We start from the raw sequence: 14,325 nt of genomic DNA, 5'->3' as shown, positions 1-14,325 counted from the left end.
CTGCTTCAGTAGAGATAACACTGTGTGGGTGTCGGAGAGAGAGAGAGAGAGAGAGAGAGAGAGAGAGAGAGCAGGTAGAACTGACAGAGGGGAAAGAAAAGAAATTGAGCTAAAAAGGTTAAATGGTCAGGTGTGATGATTCTGCTCTAAAATACTTGTCAGGTATTCTAATAATGTTCCCAGGGACAAAATGACCGTTCCATAACCACCTCCATAATTCATTTCAAAACTGTTTAAAGGTTCACTATGTAGAATTCAACCAGCTGAACACTCCTCCCTTAAACCCCCTTACAATGTGTATTAGAACATAGAACGTCAGGTTCCTGTGATGTTCTTCCAATACTTACATTCAGGCTCCCTTGCTTTTTCTCATGCTAAATAATAAGTATGAGCCTCCATATTTCAAAATTTGGTTCCTCAAACTTGTTAGCCAGCGTCATCAAACACTGATTCCTTTTCTTTCTTCTTTTTCCCTTTCATTCCAGTGCTTCCTTCTGGATTCATGCTGCCATTTGTAAATAGTGAAATGTGGAAGGCATCTCTAGAGGTTTGTCCGTTCTGGGCTACTATAGCAGCGCAACATAGTTGCTCCAGGGAAGTAGACTTGTACCCTATGTAGATATAAAGGTCTTAATCTAATCTTACAAAAACACAGCAATTCGTAGATAAACATAATACTATATTCCATTTCTGTTAATATGTAGACCTCCCCTAAATCCTCCATAGTGAACCTTGAAGTATCACCTCTCCACAGACCCTAGTACACAGCAAAATCCCCAGTGTTGAATTAACCCCACAGAGTGTTGATTTAACACCCGACTGTGTTTATGTGTCCAGTTGGACACAAATGAACTCTGAAAGTGTTAATTCAACACTGGGAAATTTGCTGTGTATAAAGCCAGGTGTCTAAGACATGTAGTTAATTCCACATTTTCATAAGAACAAAAACCTTATCTTGGAAATCCTCACAGAATTTAGTCTGTGAAATTCTCAACACAAGATGAGAAAAGAAAACACTGAGTTTAAATTTGTATGGAATGTTGAATTATGCTGCTGAATTAAATAATTGTGGTGTTTGTACCGTACTTACTTACTGATTTACTTACTTATTTATCCAGCCATCCATCCATCCCCTGTAGCCGCTTATCCTGTCCTACAGGGTCGCAGGCAAGCTGGAGCCTATCCCAGCTGACTACGGGCGAAAGGCGGGGTACACCCTGGACAAGTCGCCAGGTCATCACAGGGCTGACACAGAGACAAACAACCATTCACACCTACGGTCAATTTAGAGCCACCAATTAACCTAACCTGCATGTCTTTGGACTGTGGGGGAAACCGGAGCACCCAGAGGAAACCCACGCTGATATGGGGAGAACATGCAAACTCCACGTAGAAAGGCCCTCGCCGGCCGCTGGGCTCGAACCCAGGATCTTCTTGCTGTGAGGCGACAGTGCTAACCACTACACCACCGTGCCGCCCTTATTTATTTATTGCCAAGGTGTAAAATATACATGTCCTGTTAACATATTGTACCAGTTAAAGAAATATTTTTAGAACTAAAAATCCTTTTCATGTGGTATAAGTAATGCCAGAAAAAGAATGATACCAGAGGTCACGTCAGACCTGAGACAAAAAAGGGAAAACTTCATACAATAGCACAGAGTCGCAAATGTCTCTCATGGGACCATAATGCAGCACTGGCTGTTTCTAGTAATGACATTAACAAAAAAATTTTTCTCAAACAAAGCACCACAAACATAATTCACTTTAGCTCTGGAATACGTAGGCAAAAATAAATAAATAAATAAATAAATAAATAAAAGCGAGAGAAAAGATAGGAAACCAGGATTATTGGATGAAAGTGCTGTTTAAATGAAGTGTACAGGTATATAGCTTATACATGGGGTGCTAAATGAAGAAAAAAAAGAAGATTTTAACGTTTCTCTGCACTCAAAAGGTTTGCAGTAGAAAAAGTATGAACTTTTAGATTAAGATCCTATTTATGGATTTCGTCTTTGCTTTTTCAAGAAGTTGATTGCTTCGCTGTGTCATACACAGTGACATAATAATCAGCAGGCAAATATTTACATTCACATTTGAGATCAGCTCACTTGGCTGGTTTGTTTTCAGCAATATAATGTTATCAGAGCTCTTTGTGAACAGAGAACAAAGAAGATAGGGGCACAAGTCAATTTCATCTCTCATCAGAGAAGCAGACTTCAGCGGCCTGATCTGCTGCTCTTGCTATCGGTCATGACATTTAAACCCTGTATTGCAAGGCACTGCTTTCTGGAGGAGAGGGCAGTATGGGGTGAAGATGCCTCTTACTAGCTTTGGTCTTTCATGTGCTGTTGGCCTCAAAATATGATCTCTCTCTCTCTCTCTCTCTCACTATATATATGTTGAATGTTTTTGAGTCAAAATGTGCTGAAATCTACACAATGCATTTAATAATATGTTCTTACTCACAGTTTGTTCCATTTCTTGCTCTCTACAGGGGTCTGCAAATGTTTGTCTTCACTATATCTCATATTCCATCAGTGACAGCTAGTGGAAGTTTTCATTATCAGCTTAACTACACTGTCAGAAATAGGGGTTACAGTAAGAGTCCATTTCTGTCCCCCATGGTACAATCTACACTAATGTACCCCCTAGGGCTCATTATTGGATCTCAAGGTAACTATACGTACCTTTTTAGGTCCAAAAAGGCACACATATGTTCCCAAGCGGTATATAAAGGGCACAAATAAGTACCTTAGAGTGTACTGCCCCAGTGACAAGCCATTGTACCCCTAAAGATACAATGATGTACTTTATTTGCTGAGAGTGTAAAGACAACAGCTCCTTCAAAACCAGTGGGAAAGACCTCTGGATATTAGGAGCTCTATCCAATTCAGGTCCATTAGAAGGAAATCTAAGAGGGTAAGTAAGTGAATAAATGAGTTAGACATCAACAAGCTGACTCCTGTGTGCTCTATCAATAAACAAATTTCTGCTGTGCTACACTTTGTGTTTGTCTAAAGGGAGCCCTAGGTGGTGTATATATGGAAACATTCTCAATAGCCACACATGAACAAATTTAGGTCCCTACATATTGTAATCACACGGTAGCATTACTTGCATTTCTCCTCCAGGCTTGATAAAACTGCATGACTATCCATCCATCTGTTATCTGTAGCCGCTTATCCTGTTCTACAGCGTCGCAGGCAAGCTGGAGCCTATCCCAGCTGACTACGGGCAAAAGGCAGGGTACACCCTGGACAACTTGCCAGGTCATCACAGGGCTGACACATAGACACAGACTCACGGTCAATTTAGAGTCACCAGTTAACCTAACCTGCATGTCTTTGGACTGCAGGGGAAACCGGAGCACCCGGAGGAAACCCACACGACTTGCCGGCTGCTGGGCTTGAACCCAGGACCTTCTTGCTGTGAGGTGACAGTGCTAACCACAACACCACCATGCCACCCCTGCATGACTATAGATTTGAAATTATATAAAGCACTAGATGCTGGTCAAGTGGAATAACTTTGGGTGAAATAAAGAGCAGCACATAAAAATATTTGGTGAGGGGGGGAAAATGTGCCAACTGTACAGGCCTGAGTTTCCCAAAAGCATCGCAGCACAAAGATCATCGTTAAATGGTCGAGCGAGCAGCACAATAAACACTGTCTCCTAGTTAAGATGCTCTTAGCGTTAAGAAGCTTTTGGGAAACCCACCCCAGTACTGTATGTACAAAAGAACAGTGTATTCAACAGCAATTTAGTGTACAAAGCTGTTTATGTGGTTTGGTCAGTGACACATGTTGGTTGGCAAGAACATCACAAAATGAATTACGCTTGCACTTGTTATTGTGCATTAGTCAAAATAAAATTCACTGCCAACACTCCTGTGTTTCCAATCACCCGCTGATGCTTAGACTGAGAACATACCAAAATTGAATTAAAATAATATTCATCTGTTTTCTGTGTATGTAAACAGGAGGTTGGGTGAGGGCTAATAATCCTGATTGTTGTCATATTAGTGCATTAATCTGTTTTCAGTGGGAAACGAGATGCAATGATGGCACAGGAATAAGCACTGTCTCCTTCTGTCTGCGAGAGGAGGGATTAGGAGGTGTGTGTGTGTTTGTTTTAGTCGTGTTTGAGGGTTTTTGCTCAGCAAATGAATTACTTAAAGGACGAAATAGAAGCCCGAGACAGAAAGAGTAATGTTTTTAGAGCATGGTGATTAAGTGAGTAAAATGATAGATTAGAGTCAGAAAAGTTAGTGAGCCATCCAGGGTTCATAATCACTCCTTGTCACATGCAGAATTCCTCCTGTATTGAACAAGGAACCAAAAAAAGTACACACTCTATCTTCTTCTATAAAATACAGCACCTTTTCTTCCAGTATATGGGCCTCCTTTTGCTTCTGTTGTTGCTTGTTTAGCAAGCGTAATGACTGTGCAGCTCTGCAAATACCATAAACTTTACCAACTGCAGACAATAACTCTGAATCCTAAACACATACACACCCACGCCTATTTTCCCCTTTCTTCCTTTTGGGTGGGTGTGAGTTAGAGAAAGGACCAAGACAAGGACCAAGAAAGGGAAAGTGCTTTAGGTTAAAACTCATGGAGGTGCATTCATAAGTTAGCAAGTGGTTTAATTTTAAAATAACCCTTAACTTTGATATGAACTCTGTATTTACTTACTAATTTAATAATCTTGCTTCCTGTTGGAGCCTTCTGGGTCATATGCACAGGCCTAGTTGTTGTTGTTGTTTTTCTTCTTCCTTCTTCTTCTATCTTAATAATCCCATATTTTATTTTTATTCACATATAATCTCTGAGCTTTGCACTGAGATGAAGAGCCTTCATAGCTGCAATAATATTTTGATGAGGGTTTGAAATTGAACGTGATTTAGTCCCTGCAATTCTAACCAGCAAAGTATATTACCCCTCTCCTGAATTGTAGCAAGACCTGTGGCATCAGCTTTTTGCTCATGTATTTAAGCTTACACGTTTAGCTACTCATTACAAAATCTTGCCAATATTCTTGTGTAAGTTCTGACCCTTTGCCTGCATACCTCTGTCATGATCATGTTTTGACTCTTGGCTGTTCGACAGTTATGATTATTGGATTGTGTTTTGGATTTGTAAATAAAAAACAAAGAAATCCAAGGCCTATGCCCGGGAGCTTACACTCACCAATTACAGCTGGAGGAGTTAATTCACATCTGTCGAGGCTATACTCCTCCCTCCTGAGTTCTAAAGCAAACATGAGCAACCAAGAGTAACCAAGTACAGCCAACTTACCCAGAAAGCAGTGATTTCAAGCCTCATGTAACCCTAGTGGAATAGTATGGGCCTTGGGTGAACACAGAGGGTTCTTTATCTGGTGCTCTCTCTTGTACACCTGCTTTTAGTCACTCTACTCCTGGGACATCAACAAAATTACTTTAGTAATATCACTACTCACAGGAAGAGCAATTGATTGGACCACTGCCATTTATCATACTCGCGAGTCCCTACAACTGTCCTTCTAACAGTTTGAACAGGCACTCTGGGAAGTGTTTGATCAGCCTGTTTAAGAAAACTGTGCCAGGTAGCATATGTTTATCAGTCAAGAAAGGGAAAGCTGCAAACCCCAATGGGAGTACTGCCTTTCACTGTGGGTTGAATGACAGTTAAACTGAATTAGCTTGCAAGGATGAGCAAATGTCCCTAAAATAAATTAATTTAGCTGCTCATACAAACTAATAGTCTGCCAAGGACCAGAAAATCCCAACAAATCACTAGCTGTCAACTAATGGAGAAAGGTCGGAAATTAGAGAGGGAGGCAATAGAGCTTGTTTGTGCAAAGTTATCAGTTGAATGGAAACTAAGTGGCAAGAATGGGTCTGCTTGCAGAAAAAGGACATTAGTATCAATATTGTTCCCAAAATACCTCTGACCAGATTGGCATGCCCATTGCACAGCTCTTTAAAAATGCACTTCATCAGCCTGTTTGTCATGGTACTCAAAGCCACATATAGATACTTGGACAGCTGATAACATCACGGATGAGGAAGTAGGCAAGCAAATTAAAATTCCCTTTCATCCTGTTAAACAGCCCTTTAGGATTCATGATCTAGATTATGAGGCGGCACAGTGGTATGGTGGTTAGCGCTGTCGCCTCACAGCAAGAAGGTTCTGGGTTTGAGCCCAGTGGCTGACAGGGGCCTTTCTGTGTGGAGTTTGCATGTTCTCCCCGTGTCCGCGTGGGTTTCCTCCAGGTGCTCCGGTTTCCCCCACAGTCCAAAGACATGCAGGTTTGGTTAATTGGTGGCTCTAAATTGACCGTAGGTGTGAATGGTTGTTTGTCTTTATGTGTCAGCTCTGCAATGACCTGGCAACTTGTCCAGGGTGTACCCTGTCTTTCGCCCATAGTCAACTGGGATAGGCTCCAGCTTGGCCACGACCCTGTACAGGATAAGTAGCTACAGATAATGGATGGATCTAGATTATGAACCCTTAGATAATGAATAGCAGTGATGAGCACTATTCTGCTATGCATACCAGACTTCATACAACTGGCATTACATTCCTGATCACCAAATCCTTTTAGTTCTGTGCATTCACAGAACTCGCTGCCCAGTCATAATTCTTCCCTCTCATGGGGATCCCAGAGATGGACAAAGAGGATAGACTTCCCACTCCATATTCTGACTTCACAGAGGTTTGCAAAAGCCTCTGAGTTACCCCATCACCACCCTTGAGACTGCCCAATCAACTTTCTACCCAATTCCTTTAAACCCAAGCAATGGAAGAATATGTAAGATGCGCTGGACTCAGGGTACATTTGTCCCTTCACCTCACCTCATCTTATTTCTTTTTCACAAGATATAAAATACAGTACAGGGGACCCAGGCCCTGCATCTATTATTGTGTGATACTGGTTTTATACAACAAGAAATTAATATTGAGTAACTGACATTTCATATGAAATGGATTTTGTTTGTTATTTTTGCACCAGCAACAAAAATAGTTCCCAAAGAGTTCACAGCTAGATAGAGCATTGTGTGTTACCATGCAATTCACAGATACAATAGGTAAAATAGGAATATTATAACTATCTTTGCACTTAGTGCTGTATCTGTATCTTGAATTTTTTTTCAATCATGTCCTTTATTTATTTTGGACATACCCATGTATGACTAAAATATATCCATCCACTATCTATACCGCTTGTCCATCAGGGTAGCGGGGAAGCTGACTTCCAGTGAGAGGTGGGGTTCACCCTGGTCAGGTCGCCAATCTACTGTAGGTCTAACACAGAGACAAACAAACATTCATGCTCACATTCACACCCATGGGCAATTTATAGTAGCCAGTTGACCTACTCCACATGTATTTGGACTGTAGGAGGAAACTGGAGCACCTGGAGGAAACCCACACGGGCATGGAGAGAACATGCAAACTCTACACAGAAAGGCCCCAGTCGACTAGTGAGGTTCACACCCAGAACCTTCTTGCTGTGAGGTGGCAGTGGTAACCACTGCACCATCGTGCTGCCATACTAAAGTATATTTTCCCAAAATGCAGATGTTTTTTCAACTTCGCCCATTTGATTTTTGATGCATGAATCGTTTCCTTTAGATATACTCCCAAGACCCATTTGAGGAACCAGACTTAAATTACTCATTCTTGTAACTACATACAGTGGTGCTTGAAAGTTTGTGAACCCTTTAGAATTTTCTATATTTCTGCATAAATATGACGTAGGGCGGCACGGTGGTGTAGTGGTTAGCGCTGTCGCCTCACAGCAAGAAGGTCCTGGGTTCGAGCCCCGGGGCCGGCGAGGGCCTTTCTGTGTGGAGTTTGCATGTTCTCCCCGTGTCCGCGTGGGTTTCCTCCGGGTGCTCCGGTTTCCCCCACAGTCCAAAGACATGCAGGTTAGGTTAACTGGCGACTCTAAATTGACCGTAGGTGTGAATGTGAGTGTGAATGGTTGTCTGTGTCTATGTGTCAGCCCTGTGATGACCTGGCGACTTGTCCAGGGTGTACCCCGCCTTTCGCCTGTAGTCAGCTGGGATAGGCTCCAGCTTGCCTGCGACCCTGTAGAAGGATAAAGCGGCTAGAGATGATGAGATGAGATGAGAAATATGATGTAAAACATCATCAGATTTTCACACAAGTCCTAAAAGTAGATAAAGAGAACCCAGTTAAACAAATGAGACAAAAATATTATACTTGGTCATTTATTTATTGAGGAAAATGATCCAATATTACATATCTGTGAGTGGCAAAAGTATGTGAACCTCAAGGATTAACAGTTAATTTGAAGATTAAATTAGAGTCAGGTGTTTTCAATCAATGGGATGACAATCAGGTGTGAGTGGGCACCCTGTTTTATTTAAAGAACAGGGATCTATCAAAGTCTGAGCTTCACAACACATGTTTGTGGAAGTGTATCATGGCACGAACAAAGGAGATTTCTGAGGACCTCAGAAAAAGCGTTGTTGATGCTCATCAGGCTGGAAATGGTTACAAAACCATCTCTAAAGAGTTTGGACTCCACCAATCCACAGTCAGAAAGATTGTGCACAAATGGAGGAAATTCAAGACCATTGTTACCCTCCCCAGGAGTGGTTGGCCAACAAAGATCACTCCAAGAGCAAGGCGTGTAATAGTCAGCGAGGTCACAAAGGACCCCAGGGTAAGCAACTGAAGGCCTCTCTCACACTGGCTAATGTTCATGAGTACATGTTCATGTCATCAGGAGAACACTGAACAACAATGGTGTGCATGGCAGGGTTGCAAGGAGTAAGCCACTGCTCTCCAAAAAGAACATTGCTGCTCATCTGCAATTTGCTAAAGATCATGTGGACAAGCCAGAAGGCTATTGGAAAAATGTTTTGTGGATGGATGAGACTAAAATAGAACTTTTTGGTTTAAATGAGAAGCATTATGTTTGGAAAAAGGAAAACACTGCATTCCAGCATAAGAACCTTATCCCATCTGTGAAACAGGGTGGTGGTAGTATCATGGTTTGGGCCTGTTTTGCTGCATCTGGGCCAGGACGGCTTGCCATCATTGATGGAACAATGAATTCTGAATTATACCAGCGAATTCTAAAGGAAAATGTTAGAACATCTGTCCATGAACTGAATCTCAAGAGAAGGTGGGTCATGCAGCAAGACAACGACCCTACGCACACAAGTCGTTCTACCAAAGAATGGTTAAAGAAGAATAAAGTGAATGTTTTGGAATGGCCTGCAAAACATTAACTAAGTCCTGACCTTAATCCAATCGAAATGTTGTGGAAGGACCTGAAGTGAGCAGTTCATGTGAGGAAACCCACCAACATCCCAGAGTTGAAGCTGTTCTGTATGGAGGAATGGGCTAAAATTCCTCCAAGCCGGTGTGCAGGACTGATCAACAGTTACCGGGAACGTTTAGTTGCAGTTATTGCTGCACAAGGGGGTCACACCAGATACTGAAAGCAAAGGTTCACATACTTTTGCCACTCACAGATATTGGATCATTTTCCTCAATGAATAAATGATATTTTTATTTTTTGTCTCATTTGTGTAACTGGGTTCTCTTTATCTACTTTTAGGACTTGTGTGAAAATCTGATGATGTTTTAGGTCATATTTATACAGAAATATAGAAAAATTTAAAGGGTTCACAAACTTTCAAGCACCACTGTAGATTTCTTATTAGTTTTGCAGTAGTTCCTGAATAATTCATAGCAGTTGCTTAATTGTTACTTGCCTCTCATTCCCATGTTCCTAATCAGTGCCATACTGTATATCTTCAGCACAAGATAATGAAGGTTTTTCCCCTGTTACTAAGTGCAATAAACAACTGTCATAATAATAATAAGCTACAAACTCTATGCAGTGCATAGTCATTTACACTGTGATGTACCTTAACAAAAATATTATTTGATAATTATAAATTCACTTCATTTTTATAGGCTGGCTATAAACATCATATGTAGTATTGATCATGCTGATTACTGTGATATAAATGAAAAAAAAAATCAATGAGATCCTCCTCTATTTTGCTCAGGTGTTAGAAATTTTGGCCATACAGCCTTCAGTCTAAATGTTAATGTGCTTAAACAACATCTCTGAAAAGTTAAATAAGTGTTCAAGGACCCATTTAAAAAAATTCAACACACCCATATCGCAAATATTTATTTTACGAACATAATCCATCTGTTCATATTCAGGTTCATTATTTAAAGTTAGACAATAATATTCTGGATATTTATTGGAGCAGGGTGGCACGGTGGTGTGGTGGTCAGCGCTGTCGGCTCACAGCAAGAAGGTCCGGGTTCGAGCCCTGTGGCCGACGAAGGCCTTTCTGTGCGGAGTTTGCATGTTCTCCCCGTGTCCGCGTGGGTTTCCTCCGGGTGCTCCGGTTTCCCCCCACAGTCCAAAGACATGCAGGTTAGGTTAACTGATGACTCTAAATTGACCGTAGGTGTGAATGTGAGTGTGAATGGTTGTCTGTGTCTATGTGTCGGCCCTGTGATGACCTGGCGACTTGTCCAGGGTGTACCCCGCCTTTCGCCCGTAGTCAGCTGGGATAGGCTCCAGCTTGCCTGCGACCCTGTAGAACAGGATAAAGCAGCTAGAGGTAATGAGATGAGATTTATTGGAGCCATACAGCTGTTAATTCTTGCACTTCTCTCCAGCAGAACACAAAAGGTCCAAAGTGACGTATACATTTAAACCCATTCCCTGCAGTCAAATACAGTATATAGCTTCTAAGAAACTATAAGAAAAAATACTAAATATAATGATGATAGCTGATTCCTCGTATCCTAGGATCACTGGGAAGAAAGTATCTGACAGCATGCTCTCTGATGACTGTGAAGGCCGATCCTTGAATGGCACACTCTGGCGCACACAGAGCATGAGAACCCATGGGCAGGGGGTTTGCTAGCAGCTGGAGCTTTCCTCCAATTGTGTTTTTCCTCTCCTTGATTTTTCAAAGGCCTCAGCTCCTTGCTTTGATGTTGCCCTCCATCTGTCTCTGGCGATGTTCTTCCAGTTCTTAACTCTAAATATCCATCCATCCATTATCTTTAGCCGCTTATCCCAGCGTTTCTCAACCTTTTTTCAGTCACGGCACCCTTCAGAAGTATGCAAATCCTCAAGGCACCCCCATATAAAATATACGTAGTCATGCTGACCATACGCTGACCCCGGCAGTGACGTTGTGACATGGGAAAGGGGGCCGTGAGACAAATTTTGATGATGCATGAGGTGGCGATGATCTACATTAGTGTAACTATCGTTTTTTGGAATTTTAATTCATTTTATTTATTTCAATGTTAGAAAATATAATTTTTTGACGGCACCCCTAACGAAGCCAGACCGGCACCCCGGTTGAGAAAGACTGGCTTATCCTGTCCTACAGGGTCGCAGGCAAGCTGGAGCCTATCCCAGCTGACTATGGGCGAGAGGCGGGGTACACCCTGGACAAGTCGCCAGGTTATCGCAGGACTGCCACATAGAGACAAACAACCATTCACACTCACATTCACACTCACACCTACGGTCAGTTTAGAGTCACCTGCGTGTCTTTGGACTGTGGGGGAAACCGGAGCACCCGGAGGAAACCCACACAGACATGGAGAGAACATGCAAACTTCACACAGAAAGGCCCTAGCTGGTTGCTGGGCTCGAACCCAGGACCTTCCTGCTGTGAGGTGACAGTGCTAACCACTACACCACCATGCCGCCCCATAAATATCCATATAAATATAAATATTTCTCACGAAAGATAACATATTATACTATAATAAGATGTAAGATAATATGATTTGCACTGGGCGGCACGGTGATGTAGTGGTTAGCGCTGTCGCCTCACAGCAAGAAGGTCCGGGTTCGAGCCCCTTGGCCGACGAGGGCCTTTCTGTGCGGAGTTTGCATGTTCTCCCCGTGTCCGCGTGGGTTTCCTCTGGGTGCTCGTCCAAAGACATGCAGGTTAGGTTAACTGGTGACTCTAAATTGACCGTAGGTGTGAATGTGAGTGTGAATGGTTGTCTGTGTCTATGTGTCAGCCCTGTGATGACCTGGCGACTTGTCCAGGGTGTACCCCGCCTTTCGCCCGTAGTCAGCTGGGATAGGCTCCAGCTTGCCTGCGACCCTGTAGAAGGATAAAGCGGCTACAGATAATGAGATGAGATGAGATGAGATGAGATGAGATGAGATGAGATGAGATGAGACCACTTTGAGATCCACTGAGTTATAGGACTGGGAAGAGAATTACTTTCTTCCCTTTTTTGTCTTCAGAATAGTAATTGAAATAGAAACATGCGATGAAGAAATCAATGATTAAATAGTGGGCGGGTTTCTTTGTTGGGTCGCTTCAATCAGCAAGGGTCGAAGTACATCTGGGCTATAAGAAAGGCAGTGCTCTGCTCATACACGGGACATGAAAACTGCAATATAAGGAAATGCTTGTTGGTGGTTTTTTTTTTTTCCTTTCCTCCACCTGTTGCTGAAGCGTCGCGCACGAACCGAGTGATATTACCTGCGTTTAAAACCCGGGCGCGCACGGGTTCAAGATCAGGGGGTCGCGCACAATGAAAGTCCAAACCCGGGGGAACCTGTAGACTGTAAGATGCAGCTGCTGAGGGACATGACAGCAAACCAGGTGTGCGATTACCAGATGCGTTTTCCAAGATAACCGAACCGCACCTATTTCATTAAAAAAAAAAAATACCAGTGATACCACTGGTTCAGACACTGGGGCAGTTGGACATGGACATGGACATGATGGAAGGCTTTTTGAACATGAGCTACTCCAACCTTTCCAGACAGGAGGGTGTGGGTTCTACTGGTGGCTCGCTGACGCTGCGCTTCTTGATCTCGCTGGTCTACTCGTTCGTGTGCGCTGTGGGTCTGGTCGGCAACGTGCTTGTGTTTTTCCTGATGAGATCTCGGCATGGAAGGAGATCATCCACGATCAACCTGTTCATCCTGAACTTGGCGGCTACCGACTTCCAGTTCGTGCTGGTTGTACCTTTCTGGGCCGTGGACACCGCGCGCGATTTCAGCTGGCCGTTTGGGCACATCATGTGCAAGGTGGTGCTCTCGGTGACGGTGATGAACATGTACGCGAGCGTGTTCTTCCTCACGGCCATGAGCATTACGCGCTACCTGGCCGTGGCGTCGGCGCTGAAGGAGCGCGCGAGCAGTCGGTGCTGCGGGTTCTGGTCGGGACGCTGGGCGAGCGCGCTCATCTGGATCCTCGCCACGATCGCCACCACACCAACCATCATCTTCTCCACGCAGAAGGAGGTGTTCGGAGAAAACCTGTGCTTGATCAGTTTCCCCGGCGGCAACCACTGGCTCGGTTTGTACCACCTTCAGAAAATCTTAATCGGCTTCGTGTTCCCCTTGATGATCGTGTGTGTGTGCTACCTGCTCCTCCTGCGCTTCCTGAGACTCCGCAGCATGAACAACAACCTCCCAAACCTCAGGCGGAAATCCAGGGTCACACGATCGGTTAAAGTGGTCGTGCTGTCGTTTTTCATCTGCTGGATGCCAAACCATGCCATAACGCTCTGGGGCGTCCTGATCAAACTGGACGTCGTGCACTTTGATCAAACCTACTACATGGTCCAGACGTACATTTTCCCAGTGACGATTTGCCTGGCGCACACCAACAGCTGCTTAAACCCAGTCTTGTACTGCCTCACTAGAAGGGAGTTCAGGAAAATGCTCAAAGACTTGTTTTGGAGGATTTCCTCTCCATCCATGGCGAACAGTTGCCAGATCCGCCCGTTCTCAGGTAGTGCTAAAGGAGAGCGTGAGGACAGCCAGGCAGTGATTCCACTCAATGCATTAGAAAGCGAGCAGTACCGACTGTCTATGTTTAACGCTCAGTGCGACACCATTCCTACAGCCCATGGCTCGCTGTAAAGGGAAAACAAGGCACAAGGATCCAGATTGGCGACTGCGTCCTCTGTGCACGCAAACATGTCGTGTCTCGGTACTGAATGAACCTTAGATCAGCTCGAGAGAAGCAAGAAGCCCATAGTCAATCAACACACACAGAAAGTCTTTATTGTGCGCTTTTGTAGATCCGCACTGATTTGTAGGTATAAATGGCTTATTGCTGCTTTAACGACATAGATATGCACTCAAAAGCTTGGCTGTTATCTGAAAACAGGCCTACCAAAAATAGACACCCATCCATCCATTATCTGTAGTCACTGATCCTGTTCTACAGGGTCACAGGCAAGCTGGAGCCTATCCCAGCTGACTACAGGCGAAAGGTGGGGTACACCCTGGACAAGTCGCCAGGTCATCGCAGGGCTGACACATAGACA

The 14,325-nt window shown here is 43.6% G+C and overlaps 1 protein-coding gene across 1 annotated transcript; it reads left to right on the top strand.

The window, feature by feature from the left end:
- Positions 1 to 12,766: 12,766 nt before the first annotated feature.
- On the top strand, positions 12,767 to 13,915 carry rxfp3.3b (relaxin family peptide receptor 3.3b). Its single transcript, XM_060908716.1, has one exon. It carries the CDS (start codon positions 12,767 to 12,769, stop codon positions 13,913 to 13,915), a length of 1,149 nt encoding a protein of 382 aa, XP_060764699.1.
- The last annotated feature ends 410 nt before the right edge of the window (positions 13,916 to 14,325 follow it).

The sequence above is a fragment of the Neoarius graeffei genome, chromosome 2 (genome assembly GCF_027579695.1).
Source record: "Neoarius graeffei isolate fNeoGra1 chromosome 2, fNeoGra1.pri, whole genome shotgun sequence".
Taxonomy (NCBI): domain Eukaryota; kingdom Metazoa; phylum Chordata; class Actinopteri; order Siluriformes; family Ariidae; genus Neoarius; species Neoarius graeffei.
Note: the sequence above shows the minus strand (reverse complement) of the source record. Positions and strands in the feature narration are given on the sequence as shown.

Coding starts and splice junctions, on each gene's coding strand:
- rxfp3.3b (XM_060908716.1), top strand. CDS start 12,767: ATGGAAGGCTTTTTGAACATGAGCTACTCCAACCTTTCCAGACAGGAG.